At 42.8% G+C, this 25024-nt stretch overlaps 1 protein-coding gene across 34 annotated transcripts in view; it reads left to right on the plus strand.

Moving 5' to 3' along the window:
• The window catches only part of MACF1 (microtubule actin crosslinking factor 1), a 406463-nt gene that overhangs the window by 374846 nt on the left and 6593 nt on the right, over positions 1-25024 (plus strand). For 16 of the 34 annotated variants that reach the window (XM_030823503.1, XM_030823500.1, XM_030823502.1 and 13 more), the window contains 10 exons: positions 2938-3058; positions 3654-3817; positions 4388-4402; positions 5208-5370; positions 6452-6606; positions 8172-8246; positions 9659-9676; positions 13196-13313; positions 14127-14195; positions 24311-24522. In XM_030823503.1, the coding sequence (XP_030679363.1) occupies positions 2938-3058; positions 3654-3817; positions 4388-4402; positions 5208-5370; positions 6452-6606; positions 8172-8246; positions 9659-9676; positions 13196-13313; positions 14127-14195; positions 24311-24522 (1110 nt within the window). The remainder of the gene's footprint in view (positions 1-2937; positions 3059-3653; positions 3818-4387; positions 4403-5207; positions 5371-6451; positions 6607-8171; positions 8247-9658; positions 9677-13195; positions 13314-14126; positions 14196-24310; positions 24523-25024) is intronic. The other 18 variants (XM_030823509.1, XM_030823513.1, XM_030823514.1 and 15 more) reach the window with 9 other exon arrangements.

Consider the following 25024-nt stretch of genomic DNA (forward strand, 5'->3'; position numbering starts at 1 on the left):
GCCTTCTAGAGGCCCCCTCAGGTCTCAGCCACACAGCCAGCCGGAGAAACTGTCCAAGGTGCTCTATGGAGTCTTGAAATGTAATGGAGAATGAAATGTAATTAAGGGAGTGAATATTCCATCATTTGCCCACACTCAAGGGAGGGGGATTACATAGAGTGTGCATACAGGAGTGGGAATCTTGGGGGCCTTCTTAGAAGTCTGCCTACCACAGCCTGTTTTTGTTGACCATCATTTGAGCCAAGGTCCCACTGGTCCCCATTATACCTGGTTCAGGAAGCTGTCTCGCATGAACCCAGTGGTCAGTGAAGGTGCACATCAGACTAAACTGAATGGAGGAAAGCTCAGGTGGGCCATCTTCATAATATGTCCTTAAGAGGCAAATAGTATTTTTAACCATAATCATTTATACTGAATTAAAGCGTGAGTCTTGATTAGTTATACTGTAGACTATATGGTCTTTTTAGTTTATATAAACAATTACCCCAGCAAGTGAGAACTCACTATACAGATAGTCCCTGACTTACAGTCTTTCAACTTTATCATGGTTCAAAGGTTATACATATTCAGTAGAAACTATACAATTAGAGGCCGGGTGCGGTGGCTCACCCCTGTAATCCCAGCACTTTGGGAGGCCAAGGGGGGCAGATCACTTGAGGTCAGGAGTTTGAGACCAGCCTAGCCAACATGGTGAAACCCTATCTCTACTAAAAATATAAAAATTAGTCGGTGTGGTTGTGGTTGCCTGTAATCCCAGCTAGGGGAGGGGCTGAGGCAAGAGAATCACTTGAACCAGGGAGGCAGAGGTTGCAGTGAGCTGAGATCGCACCATTGCACTCCAGCCTGGGTGACAGAGCAAGACTCTGTTTCCAAAAAAAAAAAAAAATGCACTTTGAGTGCCCATCCAACCATTCTTTCACTTTGATTACATGAGATAGTCAACACTTTATTATAAAATAGGCTTTGTGTTTGATGATTTTGCCTAACTGTAGGCTAACGTGTTTTGAGCATGTTTAAGGTAGGCCAGGCTAAGCTATGATGTTCCATAGTTCAGGTGTGTTATATTTTCAGCTTAACGATGGGTTTGCCAGGATGTAACTTCGTCGTAAGTCGAGGAGCACCTGTCCTTCCTGTGGGATGTACCTCCTCTCTGAGAGATTATCTTCTTCCTATTCAGTTCTTCTCCTTTCTGTTTTCCCGTCTCTCCTCTATGTCTTCAGTCTGTCCCTGTTTATTCTTTTCTCTAAAGCTTCCAGACATGTCCTTCCAACCCACTGTTCCCCTCAAGTTACCACTGTGTTGCCTCCCTCCTTTTTCAGCTATGCTTCTTGTTCCCTGTCTCATCTCCTTTTTTCCCATCACTCCCCAAGTCCCTGTGGTCTGGCTGACACTGTTGTGGTCACATTCTACTGGCTAAATCCAACAGAGGTTTTTCAGTCTTTATTTTGTTTGACATGTGACCTAGCTGGCTCTTCATCCCTTCCCAAAACTTCCCTTTTGACTTCTGTGTCCTTTAATCTTTGTGTTTTCCTCTGATCTCTCTGACCGTTCCTTTTTAGCCTTTTTAGCTGGTTCCTCTTCCCTGCCTGTTCATCAGTGTTGTTCCCTGATGTCTCATTCTTGATGCTGTCCTCACACTGCTGAGATTTATCTGGTCTAACAGCTTTAGCTATTACCTGTAAAGCTTCTGCATCTTTTTCATCTCCAGCACCATCATCTCCTAAAGTCCAGACATACAGTAAACTAGAAGCAGTTCTAAAATTCCACTTTATCTTTGCCCCCTTGCCTGATGTCACTTGTCCATTCCAGATCTGCCCCCCTTTCCTCATTCAGAAGCCTGTGATGTCTGGAGTTCCTCCTTTTCCTCACATCTAGCCACTCACCGGGGCTTGTCAGTCCCACTTTCAAAATACCTCTTGGCTCCATCTTTCCTGCCCTGGCTCCGACCCTCACCATGTTTTGCCTCAGTTGCTGCAATGGTTTCTTAACCTGTCTTCTCACTGCTAGCCACTCCCCATCCCACACTTCCCCCCACCCCCACATCACTCCATCTTTTACACTGAAGCCAGAGTGATAGCTGTAAAGCATAGGTCTGATCATGTCTCTTACCTGGATCGAAATCCTTCAGCTGCCCCCCGTTGCTCTCAGAATAAATGGCCAACCCTTAGCCTGACACAGAAGCCTTTTGTGATCTGTCTCCTGCCTGCCTCTCCAACGCTGCCTCTTGCCATTCCTCTGATTGCATCCTCTGCCCAGCCAGTGAGTGGAGGGGTCCTGGTCACAGCACTGTCAGACATCCCTGTCTCTGTTTGGGTTGCACCCTCTTCCAGGACTGCCTTCCCACCATTTGTTGACTATTTCTTCATTGCTCAGCATGTCAGTCCATTTGCATTGCTATAAAGGAATTCCTGAGACTGGGTAATTTATAAAGAAAATAGGTTTATTTTGGCTTACGGTTCTGCAGGCTGTACAGGAAGCGTGGTGCCAATATCTGCTTCTGGTGAGGCCTTCAGGAAGCTTAGAATCATGGTGCAAGGCAAAGGGGAGCCAGCGTGTTACATGGCAAGAGAGGGAGAGAGAGAAAGAGAAGGAGATAGCAGGCTCCTTTTAAACAGCCAGCTCTCATGTGAACTAACAGCAAGAACTCACTCATTACCATGGGGAGGGCACCAAGGCCATTCATGAGGAATTTGCCCCCATAACTCAATCACATCCCGTTAGACCCCACCTCCAACATTGGAAATCACATTTCAACATGAGATTTGGAGGGGACAAATATCCAAGCTACATCCCTCAGTAACTCAACTCAGGCACCAGCCTCCACGCAGCCTTTCCTGCCACCACAGGCCGTAAAGTACCCATCCTAGCTCTTCCTTTGCCCCCATAAGAGTAAAAATACAATTTTTAACTCTTTTTCCTATTTTTTGTGTTTAACAGACGTTTATGGAGGAGATGACTCGCAAACAGCCTGACGTGGACCGGGTCACCAAGACATACAAAAGGAAAAACATAGAGCCTACTCACGCGCCTTTCATAGAGAAATCCCGCAGCGGAGGCAGTATGTTTCCAGTCCCCTGTGTTAGGATGCTTCATTCCTGCTAATTGAAGATGAGCACTTTCCAAATGCCTGTCAAAAAAAAATTATATTCTGTTTTCAAAAACCGTGTTGGTTTTTAACCAAAACCTCTCATTTTTGAAACTCACTTTTCTTACATTAACAGACAGTAGCTATACTCCATATTCTTTGGTGTGATTGGTATGAAATTACGAGGTGGTTAAGCTTATTTTTTAACAGTGGCCTTTCCATTGTTTTGGTTATCAGCCCTAGCTGTTTACATTTGGCTTGCACTAATTTAATAACAAAACAGCTCCTACAGAATATGTTGCTTTTTTAGTTGAGTTAACGTGTCATCAGCTCACTAAGGTAGGACAGAATTGCTTGGAGATATGTAGGCAGCAGGTAAGTATGTGCTGGGAGGATCAATACTTTTGGAATTAGTACACCTCCCTATCTAAATATTGCCAAGTCTCGTATTTCTTTTCTCAGTTATTGACTGGATATTATTCTAAAGATCTTCTAGGTTTATACATACAGCTATTTCTCTTTGTGTACTAACCAGCTGTTCTAATCTTGTGATTATTTTTCCTTTTAGGGAAATCCCTAAGTCAGCCAGCCCCTCCTCCCATGCCAATCCTTTCACAATCTGAAGCAAAAAACCCACGAATCAACCAGCTTTCTGCCCGCTGGCAGCAGGTGTGGCTCTTAGCACTGGAGCGGCAAAGGAAACTGAATGACGCCTTGGATCGGCTGGAGGAGGTAATGCCCTGCTGAGTGGCCTTCCCTGAAACAAAGTGATTTTTTTCAATCAAAACCCAGCCCTTCTGAGGCTCTCTTAGTGTGAACCGTGTGTCTTAACTTACTTTTTCACAAATAGAAACAGACCTATACCAAGCCAGTACTCATTCTTTGAGGCCCCTTAATGAGAAAAGACACATTTGTAAGAAAACCATCCATGACAGAGTAGGCTAAAGCTTCTAGGTGTGGAAAGCAAGAAAACAGCCAGTCCATAATGAGGGCCAGGACCTGATCTGCCTCAGCATCTTGCTGTGGTTGGGAATCAGGAAGAGAACTTTGGAAATTTATCTCCAGATATGTAGCATAGCACAAAAATGACCCTTGTTGAGCCTTTCATGTAAAAATAGATGCTACAGAATTATGAAATAGGAGTAATTTTTAATGACTTTGTTATTAGTCTTCACTAGATCATGAGAAGCAACTCTATTTTGAAGTGTCATTACCCAGTGTAAAAAATATAGTACTATGCTTCCTAATTTCTAAAACAAGCCTCTAATATCTTTTGTATTTTTTTATTTGTGCATATCAAAGCAGCTATGCCTGGAAGTGAGTGTTCTGTGTTTTGTTTATTTTTTCCTTAGGTCAGTTGACTTTTAAGCTTATTGGGTTCTTGGTGCTTTTTCCCCCCATTCCTTCTAACTTTGGAGTTTGAAAGACCAAGGGGAAACTGCTGCACTCTTTAAGTCATTTTGAGTATATGTCATTAACATAGACTTAAGTAGCTGAAAATTGTCTTGCCCACTGCATAGGCCTGCTGTTTTCCATCAAGGCCAAATATTTAACATGGAGCCGTCAGATGGGCAATTTGCTCTCTGGTGCCATTCCAAAGAAACATGCTTGGATACAACATTGGGTTCCCAATGCTAACATCCAGAACTCAGATTTTCTGATTGAAATCTCAGAAGATAGTGGTAAACACCAGCCTCCTGATGTGAGCCCTATGTGTGATTATAATGCCTTTCAAAACAACATAATCGAGGAGTGCTAAGGACCTCCCTTCTGGGTTAGAATCCATTTCCTTGCATCTAAAAGAGTGATCCTTTGAAAAGCCCAAAGGGAAAGAAAGCAAGGCTGGCTTCACCCATTCTCATTCCGTGTGCTCCATATTTTCCATGGTGGTTCAGTTATTGTTTATCTTGCTATTCCATTATACCGCAGCTCGTGTAAATAGTCATGGCTTTAAGTGAAGGAGCAAGATTGTGCCTTCACAAAAGAACCAAACACATAAATTTCATTGTTGGTGCCCCCTGGAAGCATGGCTTTACTGAATGTCTGAGAGTTTGCGTATGCTCTGGGCAGCTTTTGAGGGCCCAAAAAATAAATCTTACTGACACTTCTGATTTCTGTGTAGTTGAAGGAATTTGCCAACTTTGACTTTGATGTCTGGAGGAAAAAGTATATGCGTTGGATGAATCACAAAAAGTCTCGAGTGATGGATTTCTTCCGGCGCATTGATAAGGACCAGGATGGGAAGATAACACGTCAGGAGTTTATCGATGGCATTTTAGCATCCAGTGAGTCTAGTCATCATTCCAAACATGGGTCACACCTGGATTCCTTGCACTTTGTAGAAGCTGTAATATTCTAGCTAAACAGTCTTTCTGAAGCTGGCCAGGAGCTATGGCTCACACCTGTAATTCCAGCACTTTGGGAGGCAGGTGGCAAAGGCATGGTGGCACACTTGTGGTCCTAGCTACTTGGAAGGCTGAGGTGAATCACCTGAGCCTGGGGAGGTCAAGGCCTGCATAAGCTGTAATCGTGCCAGTGAACTCTAGCCTGGGCAACAGAGTGAGACTCTGTCTCAAAAAAAAAAAAAAAGACAGTGGTTAACCAGAGGTTTTTAGCTGGGAAACAATATGATTTGGTCTATGTTTTAGTAAATCACTGTGACTACTATAAATATTCACACTTCCCTTTGTATAGCAATTTGTTTAGAATCTAAGACAATAATCTAAACGTAGGAAAACTTCATGCTATTCCAAACTGTCACTATTCTGAAATAATCTAAATATCCAATAATTGTGGGGTAGATAAGTATATTCTTGAGTTGAGTGGTAGGTCTGTGGGTGGTTGTAATATTATGTTTATGCCTTTTGGTATATCTGAAATGGGGAATATTACCTTTTTTCGTTGCATTTGGGGTAGGGAAGTCTATAAGTGGATATGTATTACTTTTCAGGAAAAATCAAGACATACATTTTTTTGCTCTTAAGAAATATTTCTGGCCAGGCGTGGTGGCTCACGCCTGTAATCCCAGCACTTTGGGAGGCCAAGATGGGTGGATCACTTGATGCCAGGAGTTCAAGACCAGCCTGGCCAACATGGCAAAACCTCGTCTCTACTAAAAATACAAAAAAAATTAGCCGGGCCTGGTGGCAGGCGCTTGTATTCCCAGCTACTCTGGAAGCTGAGGCAGGAGAATCGCTTGAACCAAGGTGACAGAAGTTGCAGTGAGCCGAGATCGCACCACTGCACTCCAGCCTGGGCGACAGAGCAAGACCTTGTCTCGAAAAAAAAAAAAAAAAAGTATTTCTATAACCACCAACCAAACAAGTACCCCTCTTAATGTTTCAAAATATGATTCCTTTTCTCCAGAGTTCCCCACCACCAAGTTAGAGATGACTGCTGTGGCTGACATTTTCGACCGAGATGGGGATGGTTACATTGATTATTATGAATTTGTGGCTGCTCTTCATCCCAACAAGGATGCGTATCGACCAACAACCGATGCAGATAAAATCGAAGATGAGGTAAGGGAAATAATTATATTTTGAGTACACTTCTGGCTGTAGGTTTATAATATCCTGAATTTGGTTGGGTTCAGTGATCATATTAGCCTTTGACTTGTCTGTTGGGAGATAATTATTTGGAGTTCTATTTTGAGATCTCTTTTTGGATAGCATCTCGAAGAGTCCCAGAGGATCTCTGACATCTGAGCTCTAGCTCAGGCTAGATGGATTATTCTAGTGAGTCATGTCTGTGTGGTGCTCTGAAGTTTACAGAGAACCTTTGCAGGGCACCATACTCATCCTGGTTCACTCGTCCTGTGTTTGGGATAGACTCATTTCACTCTTGAGCATGCTACCTGGAATCTAGGGAAATGGTCTACCAGTGTAGCATTTAAGGGATGAAATGGACTGGGCATGGTGGCTTACGTCTGTAGCCCCAGCACTTTGGGAGGCCAACATGGGAGGATCACTGGAGCCCAGGAGTTCGAGACCAGCCTGGGCAACATAGTATGATTTTGTCTGTCCCCCCCAAAAAAAAAAATTAGCCAGGTGTGGTGGCAAGTGCTTGTAGCCCTAGCTACTCAGGAGACTGAGGTGGAAGGATCACTTGAGCATGGGAGATCAAAGGTGCAGTGAGCTGTGATCATGCCACTACACTCCAGCCTGGGCAACAGAGCAAGACTTGTCTCAAAAAATAAAAACAAATATTTAAAAGGGGGGTAAAATGTAATGTTTAAAATGGTGTATACCCATCATGCTTTCTGCCTTGTTAAAAACTACCACATTGAAACTACCAAATTTATTAGTGCCATCTAGAAATCCTAGCATCTGTTGATAACAGATCTTGGGAAGGGAGAGGTGCTGGGACAGGTCTGAAGAGTGGCCCTGGAAAACACCAGGACTGACTTCCAGGGAATCTTGGACTCCTAGGGTGAAATTTAAAGCAGTTCATCATTTGCTTTATTAATAATCTGATTTTGATGCAAGCATATTAGCACTTGTCTCTGAAGGAATTTTGAAGCAGGAATAAAGAATGTGTTGTATAGTCACTTGGGAATTTTCTTTCATGCCTTTTCTCAGTCTCAATTAGTTCACTTAGTAAGAAGAACATATATTAATTTGGAACAGATGATAAATGTATATGTCAAAAGCCTGAATTCCCTAAAAACTAAATAATGAGCCAGGCGCAGTGGCTCACGCCTGTAATCCCAGCACTTTGGGAGGCTGAGGCAGGCGGATCACTTAAGGGTCGGGAGTTCAAGGCCAGCCTGACCAACATGAAGAAACCCCATCTCTACTAAAAAAATACAAAAAATTAGCTGGGCCTGGTGGCGCGTGCCTATAATCCCAGCCACTTGGGAGGCTGAGGTAGGAGAATTGTTTGAACCGGGAGGCGGAGGTTGTGGAGCCGAGATCGCGCCATTGCCCTCCAGCCTAGGCAACAGGAGCGAAACTCCATCTCAAAAAAAAAAAAAAAAAGTGTAAATAATGAATAGCCTCCCTGTTTATGTGTAAAAATCTTTGTTTCTCTGAATAGGAAGTCTTGCTCTACCCTTTACACTTTTCTTTTTTTTCACACCCAATAGGTTACAAGACAAGTGGCTCAGTGCAAATGTGCAAAAAGGTTTCAGGTGGAGCAGATCGGAGAGAATAAATACCGGGTAAGGAAGAGAAAAAGCAGTCCTTTGTTGTGGTGATTTCTCATATGTGGCTGATCCCACCTTTTCCTCCTCATGCTTGGAGGCCCAGAGCCCATTGGACTTGAGATGTGGTCACTCTCTGACCCCATCTCTATAGATGCCAAGTGTCAGGTACCCTGTTCCATCTGAAAACTAGTCCCATATCTACCTAGATAGTAGTAGTTTGTATTTAAGTTTTAAGATAGGAGATATTTCAGAACTGTCACTTGACATCTGACAAACTTTTTAGGGGGATGAAGGTACCTTTGGAAGCAATTATATCTAATGACTGACCACTTACCCCCAAAGAGATGGTTATTGTGAGCCTGAGTGGCTCCCAGGCTAGAGAGGCCTGGGGAAACTGTTGAAGCCCCAGCAGACACTGTGCCTGCTCTGAGCTGGGCTACAAATGGGGCCCAGGAGCACTGAGGAGACATCAGGCTCAGTGGTCTTCCCTGGAAAGCCATGTTAGGTGTGGCCATAACTGACAGTGAACTATACTTGTGTTTTAGCTTCTTTTGGGACCAGGGTCAGGGACATAGAAGGATCTGAAACAGGTCTTCTAAAATATATCAACAGCTCGTCAAGATTCTCTAAAGTCCTAAGAAAAATCTGTGATTGGCAAAGAGGATTTAGATTGCACTAAGAAACACAGGAAGATCCATGTTTCATTAGTATATCCAAAATGTCCTCAAAGTACACCAAATCCACCCCATGCTGCAGTTTCCTGAGGAGTGCTGGGTGAATCTGCTTTGAATATAACCTAGGGCATTTAGTTAATAAAGCTCCATATAATCTTATGCCTGCTTGTTGGGTTTTGTTTTCTTGTTTTTTGTTTTTAATTATCTATGAGAGAAATGAATTAACAAAAACATAGCGTGAAGAGTTAGTTCATAGTTTATAAAACCACATCCCTGGCCAGGCGTGGTGGCTCACACCTGTAATCCCAGAACTTTGGAAGGTAGAGAGGCGAGCGAGCGGATCATTTGAGGTCAGGAATTCGAGACCAGCCTGGCCAACATGGTGAAACACCATCTCTACTAATAACACAAAAATTAGCTGGGCTTGGTAGCGTATGCCTGTAATCCCAACTACTAGGGAGGCTGAGGCAGGAGAATTGCTTGAACCCCGGGGTCGGAGGTTGCAGTGAGCCATGATTGTGCCACTGCACTCCAGCCTGGGCAACAGAACGAGACTCTCAAAAAAAAAAAAAAAAAAAAAAAAATTAAAACCACATCCCTATGGCAGGAGCTTGGTAAGAATATGTTTGGTGTGTGTCACTTTGCCAGAAAAACGTAATGATGTGATTTTCATTCTTTAGTATTAATTTGACAAAATGTTCTCTTTTTTTTTCTTCTCCTTTTCCTCCATCCTTTACTCTTTACTGTCTATAGTTCTTCCTCGGCAATCAGGTACAGTGTGCCTTGCAATGTTCTCCTTCTCAATGGATATGGTCTGTGTAGCTAATGCTGCCTGTTCTTCGCTATGGGGAGAGGATGTAATCTGAAGCATGCCTGGGTCACACCTGGTTGTCTTACCAAGTGGAGAAACTGCTGATGGGGCCAGCATTGCAAAGCTATCTTAGCAGCAAAAGAATATAAGTATAATTTTTTATAAAGGAGATGAAATGGAGGAAACTGAAGCTATGGTATCAATCCATTACACTTCTAAAAAGAGCCTGGTTTTGTACTTCTGTGTTAGAAGTCAGATTACCAAACAGCACAGTTCTTATTTATGTTAGAATCTTTTGACAGTTAATAAATTTTGTAATCTATGGTAAGTCAATTCCTGAAGAACTAAAGTACTATTTAAATATCTTTTTAATATTTGTAGTTACTTGTATTGTATTTTATAATTACAAGGTACCTGAGAAGTGTAGTGTGGAGTTCATAATTGGCCGTGGCCCGAAGTATGCTGATTATGGCCAGCCAGCCAAGATTTAATGGGACCAAATTAGACTTGCAAAAAAGATTGGATGCTTTGACTCCACTTGGTAACTCTAACCTTTCAGATCTTTTTGAGTGCTGTGGGGTCCTGTGTCCTCCAATGTGGAAGGAAGTTGCATGAGTAAAATCTGTCTCTCTGATATGAAATTATAAACACTAATTGTTGATTGCAGGCCCTCAAACATCCCAGGCCTTGCAAGTCACTATAGAAATGTTCTAGGCAAGTGGGAAGAACAGGGGATAAGAGAAAAAAACGAAAGATGAGAACAAACTGGCTTTAAAAAAAACCATTGCTTGAGAGTGTCCAATATGCCTATTTGCTAATGACTGTGTGTGAATGCTAGGGTGCCTTTGAAGAGTCCCAACACCCTCTTCTACTGCTCCATTGACCAGGAGAGGGTCAGATGAGTTCTAATGTTGGGAACAGAATTATGAAGTTCATTTTATATACAGGCACCTGAGGCCTCAAAGATCACATGCCTGCTCTCACACAGCTTATGTCAGCCACTGCAAGAACCCAAGTCTCTGTAAGAGGTTTTCCTTTTAAAAGGTGGAAACAACAGTTACTGACCCTTAGGACTCTTATTCGTTCTTTGTCTCACTGACAACCTTGTCCTACCAGGTGTGCACAGGTCTCCGTTTTTAGAGCTGCCATAATCCCTCCCACCACTTGTGACTCTGGCCTCAACTTCCCCAGCTACACTGGCTGCTGGCTTGGTCAAACCTCCTTTCCCCCATAGCTTAGCAGAAACAAGTTAGAATCTTTCAAAGAGAGCTTTAGTGTGAAATTAAGGTTGGGGGTGGCGGGGGGGACATGAAATACATGGAGTGATAAATTATAGTATACAGTATTCCAAGAATAAAGTACTCCTGTGGTTCCTTTCTGATTCACCCTGGGGGACACACAGGCGCATACTCCCTGCCTCTCACCCATCCAGAGAAAACCCTTTGCAGTGACTCAGGTCCAAGAGCACTGCTCTTGGGTGGAATCCTCCATGTCTCTCAGAACCTCCCACAGGGCTTCCCATTTTCACTTGTGGGGCCCAGCTTCTGAAGGGGGGCTCTCACAGAGCCTTGGGGGCAGCTTCCTTCCCAGGACAGGACATATATTCTCTTTCAAGTCTGGGTTCAGTGCTGCTGCTACCACACAGTGCTTTTGCTGCAGTCACTTTGTATAAACTGTTCAAATTGTATCAGATGAGAGGTGTGGGACTACTTTTATTTTCAAAGTAAAGGGCTGGGAGGGAGGATACAGTATTTTTCAATCGCCTTGCCCATGCAAATACTGCATTTGAGTCAGAGCAGCTAAGGAATATGGAGAATTACCACAAATATATTAATTTTGAGGGAGGATGGCTATATGACCTCAGATATCCTTTCTTGCATTTTCAATTTTTCTGCCTTGTTTTAAAGTTACAGTTGTCCTTTATAACTTTGAAAATCCTGGCCCGGCATGGTGGCTCATGCCTGTAATCCCAGCACTTTGGGAGGCCGAGGTGGGCAGATCACGAGGTCAGGAGATCGAGACCATCCTGGCTAACACGGTGAAACACCGTCTCTACTAAAAATACAAAAAATCAGCTGGCCTGGTGGCGGGCACCTGTAGTCCCAGCTACTCGGAAGGCTGAGGCAGGAGAATGGCGTGAACCCAGGAGGCGGAGCTTGCAGTGAGCCAAGATCGCGCCACTGCACTCTAGCCTAGGCGACAGAACAAGACTCCGCCTCAAAAAAAAAAAAAAAAAAAAACAAAAGAAAATCCTACCAACTCCATACCCGAGGAACCCTTGAATTCAGTAATTTTAGGAATTCCATTTCTCCAACCAAATGTTTGTTTGTTTTGGAAACTCTGCATGCTTCTCTTTTGTTGCTTCTTACTTCATTTTGGAAAGAGGGTAATTTATGCCATGAGAAACTCCAAATGTTTAGAGCTGGGAAGTAGGAATGTTTGGGCAAGAAAAAAGGGAAAACATAAATAATCAAAAATATGCTTGTTTTAGCATCTAAAATGATTATTGGATACTGTTCATAATCATCATGGGAGCTGCAATTTTTAATTGCTTCAACTCAATTTTAGTATAAATATGACCTAATCATTTGTTCAACTGAAGAAACTTTTCTGCTGGTGACACTGCAATTAGCAAATACTTCGGGTTTATTTCGGAAAACCTGATGCAGAAAATGAAATTTTCTTCTAAGCTTGTAATAATGATGCTTTGCAAAGGTTTCCTTAAGGCTTGAGATAGTATTTGCTATTTCCCATTTAGCTTTAAAGCATACTGTATTCAGAAGTTGACATCCACCATCTTTCTTTTAGGAAAACAAATTAGCATACCAAGAATATGACTTTTTAATTGGGCAGAATCTCTTTTAAAAAAATAAAATGACCTAACACTTTGTCTGTTTTCCTACCTCTCCTTTTGGTGCAGAGGCAGTGGTGTGACCATTAAAAGTTATTTTTATCCCAATAGAAAGTATATGGGCCCGGCGCGGTGTCTCATGCCTGTATTCCCAGCCCTTTGGGAGGCCGAGGCTGGCGGATCACGAGGTCAGGAGTTCGAGACAGCCTGGCAAACATGTTGAAACTGCGTCTCTACTAATAATACAAAAATTAGCTTGGCGTGGTGGCACATGCCTAATAAACCCAGCTACTCGGGAGGCTGAAGCAGGAGAATTGCTTGAACCTGGGAGGCAGAGGTTACAGTAAGCCAAGATCACACCGTTGTACTCCAGCCTGGGCAACAAGAGTGAAACTCTGTCTCACAAAGAAAAAAGTATATCACAACACCAGTCTTTAGCTTGATATTTCTGCTTTTCTATTTTTAAAATCCTTTTGTGAAATATATAAAAATGCAAAATTGTGAGAGTTAACAATTCTCCCGTAGCTATCAAATTGTCATTCCAGTCTGAATACAGTCTGCTTTGGGAGAAAAACATAGATCTGCTTTAAGACATATATATTAATTAAATTTCCTTTTGATTCTACAGTTTGGGGATTCTCAGCAGTTGCGGCTGGTCCGTATTCTGCGCAGCACCGTGATGGTCCGCGTTGGTGGAGGATGGATGGCCTTGGATGAATTTTTAGTGAAAAATGATCCCTGCCGAGGTAAGGAACCATTCTGAGCATGAATTACGTGTTAGGTATGCCCCCAGCAGTGATCTTTTATGCTTACAGGAAGCATTGATGGTGGGGTCTGTCTGTTTTTTATTTTGTTAAGCTGCCCGGGTGTCATCCCACTAGCACAGATTAGAACTCAGGGGTGCCAGCATAGGTCAGGGAGAAAAAGCTGAAGAGGTTGATGCTGTTTGGGGAGGTAGGTCTAGAGGAATGCAGTAATGAGAATTAAGAGTGTATTGGTGTTACTCGAATGTTTCAGTTTGGGGTATTAACACTATCCTAGAAAGGAGCCTGGTGAAGCCCTTTAGGTTCCCTCTTAGTGCCTCAGATCCCTTTGCCTATAATTCCTGTGACTGACACTCTGGGAGAGTGTTAGGCCCTTCTCATACAGGAAAGAACTGGTGATCCCCCTGGACCAGGAGGGAGGATAAAGACACCTACATGTGAGCCCATTCACTTCTAAGACAGGTGGCCACCTAAGCAAGACCATGGGCTGTCTTTCTGCTAAATATGAAAAGGCTGGCCCACCAGCCCAGAAGCATAAGGAGACTGTCAATTTAATATGAGCATGAGTGGTGGCACCTGTAGCTAGGGGGTGTGTGGGGACTGCAACAGGGAAGAGATGACCAGTTCCAATTGCTAAATCCTCTTCAGCTGTGTCCTTGCCTTTTTCCTATTAGCAGAGCTGCATGTGGGTGCACAGGAGGCTCCCCAACTGTGTGCCAGTTTGTCTTTCTTGACTAGTTTCTGCGTTTCCTGCCCTGTCTCTGTTTCTTTGTGTTTACGTATTTTTTATTCTAGTTCACCATCCTGGGAGTAAAATAAAGCGCTCTGATTCCAGCTCTTCGATTTCCAGTCAGTCTCCCATAGGTTGGCTTTTAAGCTTTGTCCCTCTTCCTCACACCCTAGCCCATTGAGAATGGCTTTGCTTCTTAAACTGTAACATCTCTTGGTTCTGTGTATCTGCTGCATTCATGAATGCTTGAAATGGCCAAACCATAGCTTTTCTAACTACTCAAGTTGATGGTGCATAAAATACTGTTGAAACAATGTCCATGGAATTTGTTTTGAGTTTCTATTTAACAAATACTTGTTTGTATAGTTTTATGTGCCACACACTATTATAAGTACTTTACAAGTAACACATTTATGCCTCATATGAGGTGTAGATGCTCTTAATGTCTGTTTTACAGAATAGGAAATTGAGGCATAGAAAACGTAAATAATTTGCCCAAAGACAAACAACTAGTAAATGGCAGAGATGAGATTCAAATTCAGGGCAATCTGGGTCTAGAGTATGTGCCCCTAGTCAGCATGTTATATCTTTCAGAGGCCGACACACCTTTGTGTATGTTTATTATTGGATCAGCCTGCATAATTATTAAGGTTTATTTATAAACCTAGCAGAAATGTTTGCTGTACAGTACATAACTTCTTTGGAAATGATTTATAGTCATATTCTGAAGCATTTAGTGAGGACAGAGCTAAAGACAGCAGTTTTCACATGAATTCAGATATGCCCATAAGTAGTTCCTCTTATTTTAACTCATTCTGTGTTTACTACAGTAAACCAAAGTAAAAGTTCAGCAGTAATAATTTTCATTAGAGGTTCCTTTTTTTTAAAAAACTGGGGCCAGGTACAGTGGAATCCCAGTACATTGGGAGCCCAAGACAGGAGGATTGTTGAAGCTCAGAAGTTCAAGACCACCTTTGGCAACATAGTGAAACTCCGTCTCCACAAAAAAAATTTAAAAATTAGCTAAGCATGGTGGTACACACATGTGTAGTCCTAGCTACTCTGGAGGCTGAGGTGGGAGTATTGCTTGAGCCCAGGAGTTCAGAGCTACAGTGAGCCATGATCATGCACTCCAGCCTGGGCAACAGGGCAAGACTTGTCTACAAAAAAGTAATTTTGAAAACACTTAAAAACTTGAAAGTATTTAGTTTTAGAATTTAATTTAAAAGGCGTCTTTTATTGCTTTAATGAGAAACAATATATGCCATTTTAACTTTAACTCAGTAAAACAACTTTATTCCTTTCCAAATCTATGAATAAGGTCCTATTTTCCCTGTCATGTATGATCAGACTAAATAAAAGAGATATTGCATGTGGCATTTTGGAATCCTTGATTGCCTGTTTATTTGCTGCCTGCTCTATTTATGATAACATCATGCTGCTGGCCAAGGAGAACACTGCTTGCTTTGTCCTTATCTTAGTATCTAAAATTTGGAACCCCAAGGAAATTGGGGAGGGCCATCTAGAAGCTATTTTCTATGAAAGCTAGTAACCTTTTTTAGCATCCCTTGGAGCAAACAAGGTAAGACTTTCCTGTGTCTCTCCAGGAGTGCTCTCCTGGAACTCAGTAATAATCCATTGACTGTGGAGAGAACTCTCCAGAAGTTTTAAATTTCATAACTCTATCAGTGATGGGCAGGATGAGCTATTTTTAATCAAATAAAAAATGGTGCTAGGCGATGAACACCTAAGGACTAGGATGGATTATAATAAGTTAGAAGGGTGTGAAGGATGAGAAGAGAACAAAGTTACTCAAAACTATATTGGAAGTTCTATAAGGATTAATATGGCTTCTGGAAACACTGCTTACAGTAGGTTTTGTACTCATTTATGTTGCATATTTCCTTGGGTCTCTGGACCGTAGAGAATGCTATACTGAGGACAGTACAAGATGTATGACAAGGTTCTTAACACCAGTGTGCACTATCATTTCTTACCTCCTTTTACACAGCTATTTTAAAAGGTAGAAGATATCTCAAACTGCATGTCGCTTTTAGTCATGTGTAAAAAAATGAAAATATTTTACTAGCTAGATTTGCCAGTCTCCTGGTACTGCCAAAATCAGATATTTCAGTTTCTGAATTTATCCGTGGCACAGGAAATTATGATGTTTTGGATGGAGAGAAAAACAGTGCTTCTGCCTAAATAATGGGTATACCTGTACCTAAGGTACTATATATGTTTTTGATCATTAGACATATTAGCTCCCCCAGATAAGTGAAGATCTAGGAAATTTCATTTATGAAGATTTAAAAGACACATTTTGGCATAGAACTGATTTTTTTTTTTCAGATTGTTATACAGATAACACAAAATTTACCATCCTAACCATTTTTAAGTACAGGACTAAGTATATTTGTGTCATACTACCGTCACCACCGTCCATCCACAGAACTCTCTTCATCTTGTAAAACTGAAACTCTATACCCGTTAAACAATCGCTTAGAACTGAATTTTAACATGCCCGCGTCAGCCAGTTTCAGGTGGCCAGCATAACTCCCTTAGCAAAGACAGCCTCTTTGGTGGTCGATGAACGGAACTTGAGTTGGCTGCCGTCATGTCTGGTTCTGTAGGTTCAACGGTAGATCTTTTCTCCAGTGAAAGGAATGGTGAGGGGGAAAATCCTATCACAGTAGTCAACCAAGTACTAGGAATCTTCTCTTTTTTTTTTAACTTTAGGACTATAATAACCAATTTTGGGAAATATTTGAATCAATGTAAATATTAAAAGTATCTTTACTACTAAATTCAAGTGCTAGTACATACATTTTGCTTAATCAGAATTTGGTGTTTCCTTCTAGTTCGAGAAAAATGTTTACTTTTTACTTGTGGGATTGCTCCAGAAATCAATTTTCACAGCTTCCAACTGTTTATTGTTTGTTGTCGCCTCTTCCCATCCCAACCTTTTCTAGCTTATCAAAGTATTAATTGCCCCCTTGACACCTTTTTTAATTCTTAAAATTGGCCGCTTTAAGTTTATTTCTGAAGAAAGAGCTTTCATTTCTTCCAAGTGATATGTATATAAAATGTTCCTTACCAAGAATTGTTTCATTGCCTTGCATCTTCAAATATTTTCTTTTAAAATGCAAATATCCATGGGAGTTGTAGCATATTAAGCTAATATTAGCGAGGCATGGCTTGGGATAAATTAATTATTCATTGGTCTCTTGACCAAGATGAGAGCACCAGAAATATGGGAATTTTACTATTGTGAGCTTAAGAGCATAAGGACCAAGAAGATGGAAATTACAGAGAGGAGGGAAAATAAAAGGGAGAAGACAAGCCTCTAAAGCCCCAATTAAAGTAAGCCATTATGTTTCACCTGAGTTTAGACCTTCTAAATCAGGCCTCATGGAAGCGTGCAGGAGCTAGCTAACCACTGTTTACAGTCTCAGATTGCCTTAATGCCTATATTGCGTGTCTTTGGCATGGCTGCAGTAACCTGGAAGGATGACGATAGGGAATTGTTGACACGTCTTTGCATCTCTAGCCAGTGAAATACTATCCCAAGAGGTGACCATTGGCTGGAGATTTCCTTGTGAAAACAGGGACTGTCTCATTATGTTCGTTTCGTTATGACGTGTAAGCGTACCCTGAGAAAATGATGAACTGTATTTTCCCAGCATCCTGCATGCACCCAGCTAGGAAAGCAAGTGAGACACCCTTTGGGCCCTCAGCAGTCATTTAATGAGGCGTTACAATGTACCTACCTCATGGTGGCCTCTGGGGCTAACAGGGTCATGACATAGGAGATCAGCATAGGATCGTGTGATAGAATTAAACAGGTCCTCAGATCACAAAATGCAAAGGTTAAATGTGTTGCTGTTAACATGGGATAATCTTCCTTCTTCTAGTATCTTTCTTATGGAAAGCTATTCTATCTGCTCTTTTAAATTGCTTTAATATTCTATATGTAGTAGGTGTTGGCAGTCACAAATTTAACTTTGTGGTTTCAGTCATGAAAATTCATGGATTTGCATTTGTGGCTGGTGTGCAAGAGAGCTGGTCACACAGCGAGAGAGTGCGCCTCACTGGCCACTGACTCCTCACTTTAACACAGCTTGGTGCTTCTGTTCTTCATCCCCATGAAATAATGAACACTTCTTAATGGAAGCACTTCTTAGTGAGTTCATGAAGGTTGCGAGATCCATTCCTTGGAACTGTTGAGAGACTATTGTTTTCAGAGGCCATTTCAGAGAAACAGAGGCTACTCTGTTTCACAGATATTTACAGAAACCCTAAATGCAAGCCTTGCACTGGGATCCAAACGTAAATTAAGATGATGGTCCCTGCCTGCAGAAGCTCTCAGCCTAGTGCAGGGAACAAACATGTGAATACATGCCCTTGTATTTGATAAAATGAATGGTTGAGAGAGCAAAGAGGGGAAGAGATGACTCTGCCCATGAAGATGGAGAAGGTATCAGGAAAAGGACATATTGGGCTGGGCATAGTGGCTCACGCGTATAATCCCAACACTTTGGGAGGCCTAGTGGGGAGGATCACTTCAGGCCAAAAATTTAAGACCAGCCTGGGCAACATAGCAAGACCCCATCTCTGTTTTAAAATAAAATATAGGCCGGGTGCAGCAGCTCATGCCTGTAATCCCAGCACTTTGGGAGGCTGAGGTGGGCAGATCATGAGGTCAGGAGTTCAAGACCAGCCAGGCCAATATGGTGAAACCCTGTTTCTACTAAAAATTACAAAAAAACTAGCCAGGCATGGTGCCATGAGCCTGTTGTCCCAGCTACTCAAAAGGCTGAGGCAGGAGAATTGCTTGAACCCAGGAGGCAGAGGTTGCAGTGAGCCGAGTCTACGCCACTGCACTCCATCCTAGGCAATAGAGGGAGACTCTGTCTCAAAAAATAATAATAATAAATAAATATATGGCCAGGCACAGTGGCTCACACCTGTAATCCTAGCACTCTGGGAGGCTGAGCCAGGCAAATCACCCAAGGTCAGGAGTTCAAGACAAGGCTGGCCCACATGGTGAAACCCTGTCTCTACTAAAAATACAAAAATTAACTGGGCCTGGTGGTGTACACATGTAACCCCAGCTACTCAAGCGACTGAGGCAGGAGAATCACTTGAACCGGGGAGGTGGAGGTTGTGGTGAGCTGAGATTGTGCCACTGCACTCCAGCCTGGGCAACAGAACAAGACTCCATCTCAAAAAATAAATAAAAATAAATGTGTGTGGGTGTGTAAGTGTATGTGTGTATATACTACGCTCCAGCCTGAGCGACAGAGTGAGACCCTATCTCAAGAAAAAAGGTTTTGAAAAAGGAAAAGGAGGTGTTGCTTCAGCTACATCTTAAAGGAGGTAACACTTGACCAGAAGGAAAAGGGATCTGGACGTTCTTGGTACAGAAACCACAAGTTCATATGAACAGAAGTGTCAACAGCTGAAAAAGTAAGGGGACAAGTAGTCCCATGGGACTGCAGCCAAATGTACAAGGTTAGCAACCAGATAAGACTCTGGACAGGGGTCAGCAGCAGGGGCCAGATGATGGATGCCAGGCCACTGGGTCCTGGGTACTTACCACATTGTGCCTTCCTAATCCCCAAGATGTGGTCCTCAAGAAAACGAAAAGTCACGGTCAAATGAATTTGGGAGATGCCAAGTTAAAACTCTCCCAAGCAGGGAAATACAGAGGACCAAACCCCTTTTATAGGAAAACCCTAGAAAACCTCACTTGAGGAATTCTGCTATAAGCAGTGAAACACCATGGAAGGATTCTGAGCTGTTGATAACAGATTTTCATTTAGAAATTCATTCTGCAAAATACAAAAATTAGCCAGGCAAGGTGGTACATGCCTGTAGTCCCAGCTACTTAGGAGGCTGAAGTCGGGGGATCACTTGAGCCTGGGAGGTCAAGGCTACAGTGAGCCATGTTTGCGTCACTGCACTCCAGCCTGGGCGACAGTGAGACCCTGTCTCAAAAAAAAAAAAAAAAAAAAAAATGCATTCTGCAGAATGAGAAAATGAGTGAGGGCTGGGTGGGTGGTGAGATGAGACCAGTGGGAAAGCTGCTACAGTTACCCAGTGGGGAGGAGGTGCTCCCTGAAACACCTGAGTACAAGGGGGCGTGCACAGGCTCAGGGATTCAAGAGGCATTTGAAGGTAGAATCAACAGACTGAACTGCCCTTGGGAGGGAGGGACCTACGTTGGTGCCAGGGTTTTGGTTCCCGGCTCTGGTCATGTCTAATCAGTTGTTGGATATAACTTCTGGCATCCAGCAGGAAGGCCTGCCCTGCTAATATATTTGGAGTTGGATGTGACTATAATGGTGGCACTGAAGCCTCAGTGGTCATCCTGAGGCTTGACTCATCACCAGGTCAAGTCTAAGAGGGAGGACGGGACTGTGGACAGACCCAGCAGACATCCATGTTTTAGAAGTGGGCAGGGAGGAGTGGTCAGCAAGGGAGCAGACGTCCTTGAAGCCAGCGGGGGACAGGGTTTCAAAAACAAGAGAGCAGTGTATAGCAACCCTCCACACGCAAGTTACAACAGCAGAGAGATGTTTTTACCTAACAAATTGTCAGACTTTTTTCCTGTATGTGCTCATGCTCATAGCACAATAATTGGCCAGAATGAAGTAAATTTAATATACTCATATTATTTTGGAGAGTGTATGCTAGTAAAACATTTTGGAATCAGCTGGCATCTATCAACCTTGACACATGGTTGACATTCATCAGTTGATGTTTTTACCTTAGGTATGCATCCTTTCTCCCCAGAAAATCTACATGTAGAAATTTATCCTAGGCTGGGAGCAGTGGCTCATGCCTGTAATCCCAGCACTTTGGGAGGCCGAGGTGGGCAGATCACGAGGTCAGGAGATGGAGACCATCCTGGCTAACATGGTGAAACCCTGTCTCTACTAAAAATACAAAAAATTAGCCAAGCGTGGTGGCACGCGCCTGTAGTCCCAGCTACCCGGGAGGCTGAGGCAGGAGAATCGCTTGAACCCAGGAGGCGGAGGTTACAGTGAGCCAAGATTGGGCCACTGCACTCCAGCCTGGGCAATAGAACAAGACTCTGTCTCAAAAAAAAAAAAAAAAAAAAAAAAATTTATCCTAAGGAAATATGGTGGATACATGCAAAATGTTTTACAAATTGTTACAGCATTGGCTACAATGTTTAAAATATTTAAACAAAAATGCAATATTGGACTGGTTAAATAAATTCACATCCATATGATGAAATAATACTTAGCAGCTAGTTAAAGTTTTGCGTGAGACATGTAGGGCATGGAGGAAAGTTTCTGATTTTTTAAATTAAATATATACAAGCTGGGCACGGTGGCTCACGCCTATAATCCTAGCACTTTGGGAGGCTGAGGCGGGTGGATCACCTGGGGTCAGGTCAGTGTTTTTGAAACACTGTCCTCCCCTGGCTTCAAGGACGCCTGCTCCCTTGCTGACCACTCCTCCCTGCCCATTTCTAAAACATGGATGTCCACTGGGTCTGTCCACAGTCCCGTTCTCCCTCTTAGGTATATATACACACACATATATACACTTAGTGTATATATATACACACACAGATGTGCAAAGGAATAAGACACACCAACATTATAATAGTGATGTCCCTTGGGTTGTGAGATTAAGCGACTTTTGTTGTTGTTTTGGTTTTTGAGACAGCGTCTTACTCTCTCACCCAGGTTAGAATGCAATGGTGTGATCACAGCTCACTGCAGCCTTGACTTCCTAGGCTCAAGCAATCCTCCCACCTCAGCCTCCACAGTAGCTGGATCCACGGGCACATGCCACCATGCCTAGCTAATTTTTTAATTTTTTGCAGAGATGGAGTTTCGCCATGTTGTCCAGGCTGGTCTCCAACCTGGGCTCGAGCAATCTGCCTTCCTCAGCTTCCCAAAGTGCTGCGATTACAGGCATGAGCCACCACACCCAGCCATTAAGCAATTTTCATTGCCCTCCTGAGATAGAGGTTGTCAGTGACCTTTGCCAGAGCAATTTCCATGAGTGGTGGGGATGGAAGCGTGAGTGGTCTGAGGGGAGGAGTGGAGACAGCGAGTGTAGGTGGTGATGCAGAGAGCTAGGCTGGGAATGGCTTGGGGGTCGGGGGACAAAGAGGACAACTCAAGTGGAAGACGTGGGTTCTAGGTCAACCTCTACTGCCACTTTGCTTGACCTCAGCCTCTGTGAGTACTTCAGTTTCTCTGTAACATAGGGATGCTAATTACAGTTAGCTGCATTATTGCATATTCTGTGAACTGTGCAGTGCATAGGGAACAACATATCACCATTATGGTATTAGAGAATGCCCTTCCTAAAACATTTAAAATGTCACTTCCTTCAACTGCAGTACAATTTCAAAGTTTTCCTCTTATATCTTTTTTTTTTTTCTGGCAGAGTTTGCTCAGAAGTGAATTTTTTTTTTTTTTTTTTTTTTTTGAGATGGGGTCTTACTCTGTCACCCAGGCTGGAGTGCAGTGGCGTGATCTCGGCTCACTGCAGCCTCCGCCTCCTGGGTTCAAGTGATTCTCCTGCCTCAGCCTCCTGAGTAGCTGGGACTACAGGCATGCACCACCATGCCCAGCTAATTTTTGTATTTTTAGTAGAGACGGGGTTTTGCCATGTTGGCCAAGCTGGTCTTGAACTCCTGGCCTCAAGTGATCTACCTGCCTTGGCCTCCCAAAGTGCTGGGATTACAGACATGAGCCACTTCGCCCGGCCAAGGGTCATGTATTGTTGAGGCTTGAGGAGGAAGGAAACACTGGATCATGGAAGGAAACAGCTTAGCATTTCAGGGACCATTAAGTCATAGATCATCCAGACAACAGGGCTCTTAGAGACCGGTTGACCTGATTGCCTCTGGTGAGCCTGAGGAAACTGAGGCCAGAGCAGGAAAAAAATCACAGTTGGCAGCAGAGCTTGGACTATAACTCAGAGGTTTTGGTATCCAAGTGAGTGCTTTTAACCAGATACTTTGATATGTTCTGTCAACATATAATATATTGAGAAGAATTTGGATTTGATTTAGGAATTTGGAACCATGCTGCTTGGACACTTATGCAACCTGATTTAAAACCTGATTCTACCAAAATTCCTCAAATTCCTTGAGGGACATATGGGGTGGGACAGAAGAGAAAGTGGACAAAATTTCCTACCACCTTCTAGATTTACGGTTTCTGACCAGTTAAACATCTGTTATAGAAAAGAGTGACAAATATTTTGTTCATAATGATTCCCTTTTCTCTAGCAGTCCCATTTGTTTAGCTGTGTCTAGTACTTCGTAAAGAGTGCACAGTTTAGGGTGGATGAGGAGGTAGAGGGTTTCTGCAGGATTACATCTTACAGTGAGAAATAATCTAAGAACATATTCCAGAGGGATTATGTCTTTTAAATTAGTAGCATCTTTCACATTTAACATTTTTGTTGGCTGTGCGTGAGATCTTCCAGTGGAATCCACATTTTGAGTTCTGGTTGTGCAGCCCCAGAAAGCCATAAGACAGCGCTAATTGGCTTCCCATGCCGTCTCCACGTTCTTTGCATCTTGATGTTCCTCCTATTTGCAGTTACTCCTTTGGCCTTTTACTGCTTTCAGTTTTTCACTTAACAGTTTCTCACTGGCAAGTTTTGTGCATGGTCTTGATCTCTCTCTCTCTCCCCACCGACATGTTTGCTTCTTAATGATTCTCTCCTGATCTTTTTACTGTCCTGAGTTCCTGGACTCCTTTCTTTAGGATTGTTACTGACTGAATTCAAATAGAAGAGTCTAGACAATGTCGATTTCAGTAATGTTTTTCTCTACTCTTTCATTACCACATATCCTGCAAAAATTAAGCAAAAAGTACACATGTACTAAGAGAGAGAAAAGAGGGGTTTTGATTTAACTTCAGAGGTTTACGAACTGTTGGATCTGCTTTATCTCGAGCAGTCACAGTGTGCTTACCCCAGGGACAGTGGCAAAGCAAGATGCTAACAGCAGAGTGGACTGGTCCTTTATACACAGAGACTTATTATACAGTTAACATATCTGCTGTGGGTAGGAACCTTGACAAGGCTGATGTGTCATGAATTTATCTCTATTTTTGAAGAACCCACAGATGGTACTAAACCCATATAACTTATATAACTGTTATGGGGTCAAGCTGCTGTATAAGCGTCAAAGATATATTTTTTAGAAGAACTGACGTTGTGTGTGTGTTTATTTCCTTTTTAGCACGAGGCAGAACTAACATTGAACTTAGAGAGAAATTCATCCTACCAGAGGGAGCATCCCAGGGAATGACCCCCTTCCGCTCACGGGGTCGAAGGTCCAAACCATCTTCCCGGGCAGCTTCCCCTACTCGTTCCAGCTCCAGTGCTAGTCAGAGTAACCACAGCTGTACATCCATGCCATCTTCTCCAGCCACCCCAGCCAGTGGAACCAAGGTATGTACTGATCTCCATTATGCCCTTTGTCCCCACTCCCACCCTCACAGATGTTCATTGTTCACGGTAGCCTCTGAAAGACTCTAGTGAGGAGAAGAAATAAAAATGAAAACATGTTTTATTTTAGAAATAAAACATGAAAACACACAGACCAAGGCTGCCCTGTTCCTAGCAGTACACAGATATATGGCCTTTAAGATGACTCCAAAGGACATTTATTAAAATATGCACTCAGCTTGGTTATGTCAGAAATGTTTATTTCCTCATGTTCTCAGTTTAAGTTTGAGCCCGTCCAGTGTTACTACTTTTGAAAATCCAGGCTGGACACAGTGGCTCATGCCTGTAATCCTAGCCTTTGGGAAGCTGTGGTGGGAGGATCCCTTGAGACCAGAAGTTGAAGACCAGCGTGGGCAACATAGCAAGACCATCTCTACAAATTTCTAAATTTATCATCTCTAATTTTTAAATTTAGCCTAGCATGGTGGTGAGCACCTATAGTCCC

The sequence above is a fragment of the Nomascus leucogenys genome, chromosome 12 (assembly GCF_006542625.1).
Source record: "Nomascus leucogenys isolate Asia chromosome 12, Asia_NLE_v1, whole genome shotgun sequence".
Taxonomy (NCBI): Eukaryota; Metazoa; Chordata; class Mammalia; order Primates; family Hylobatidae; genus Nomascus; species Nomascus leucogenys.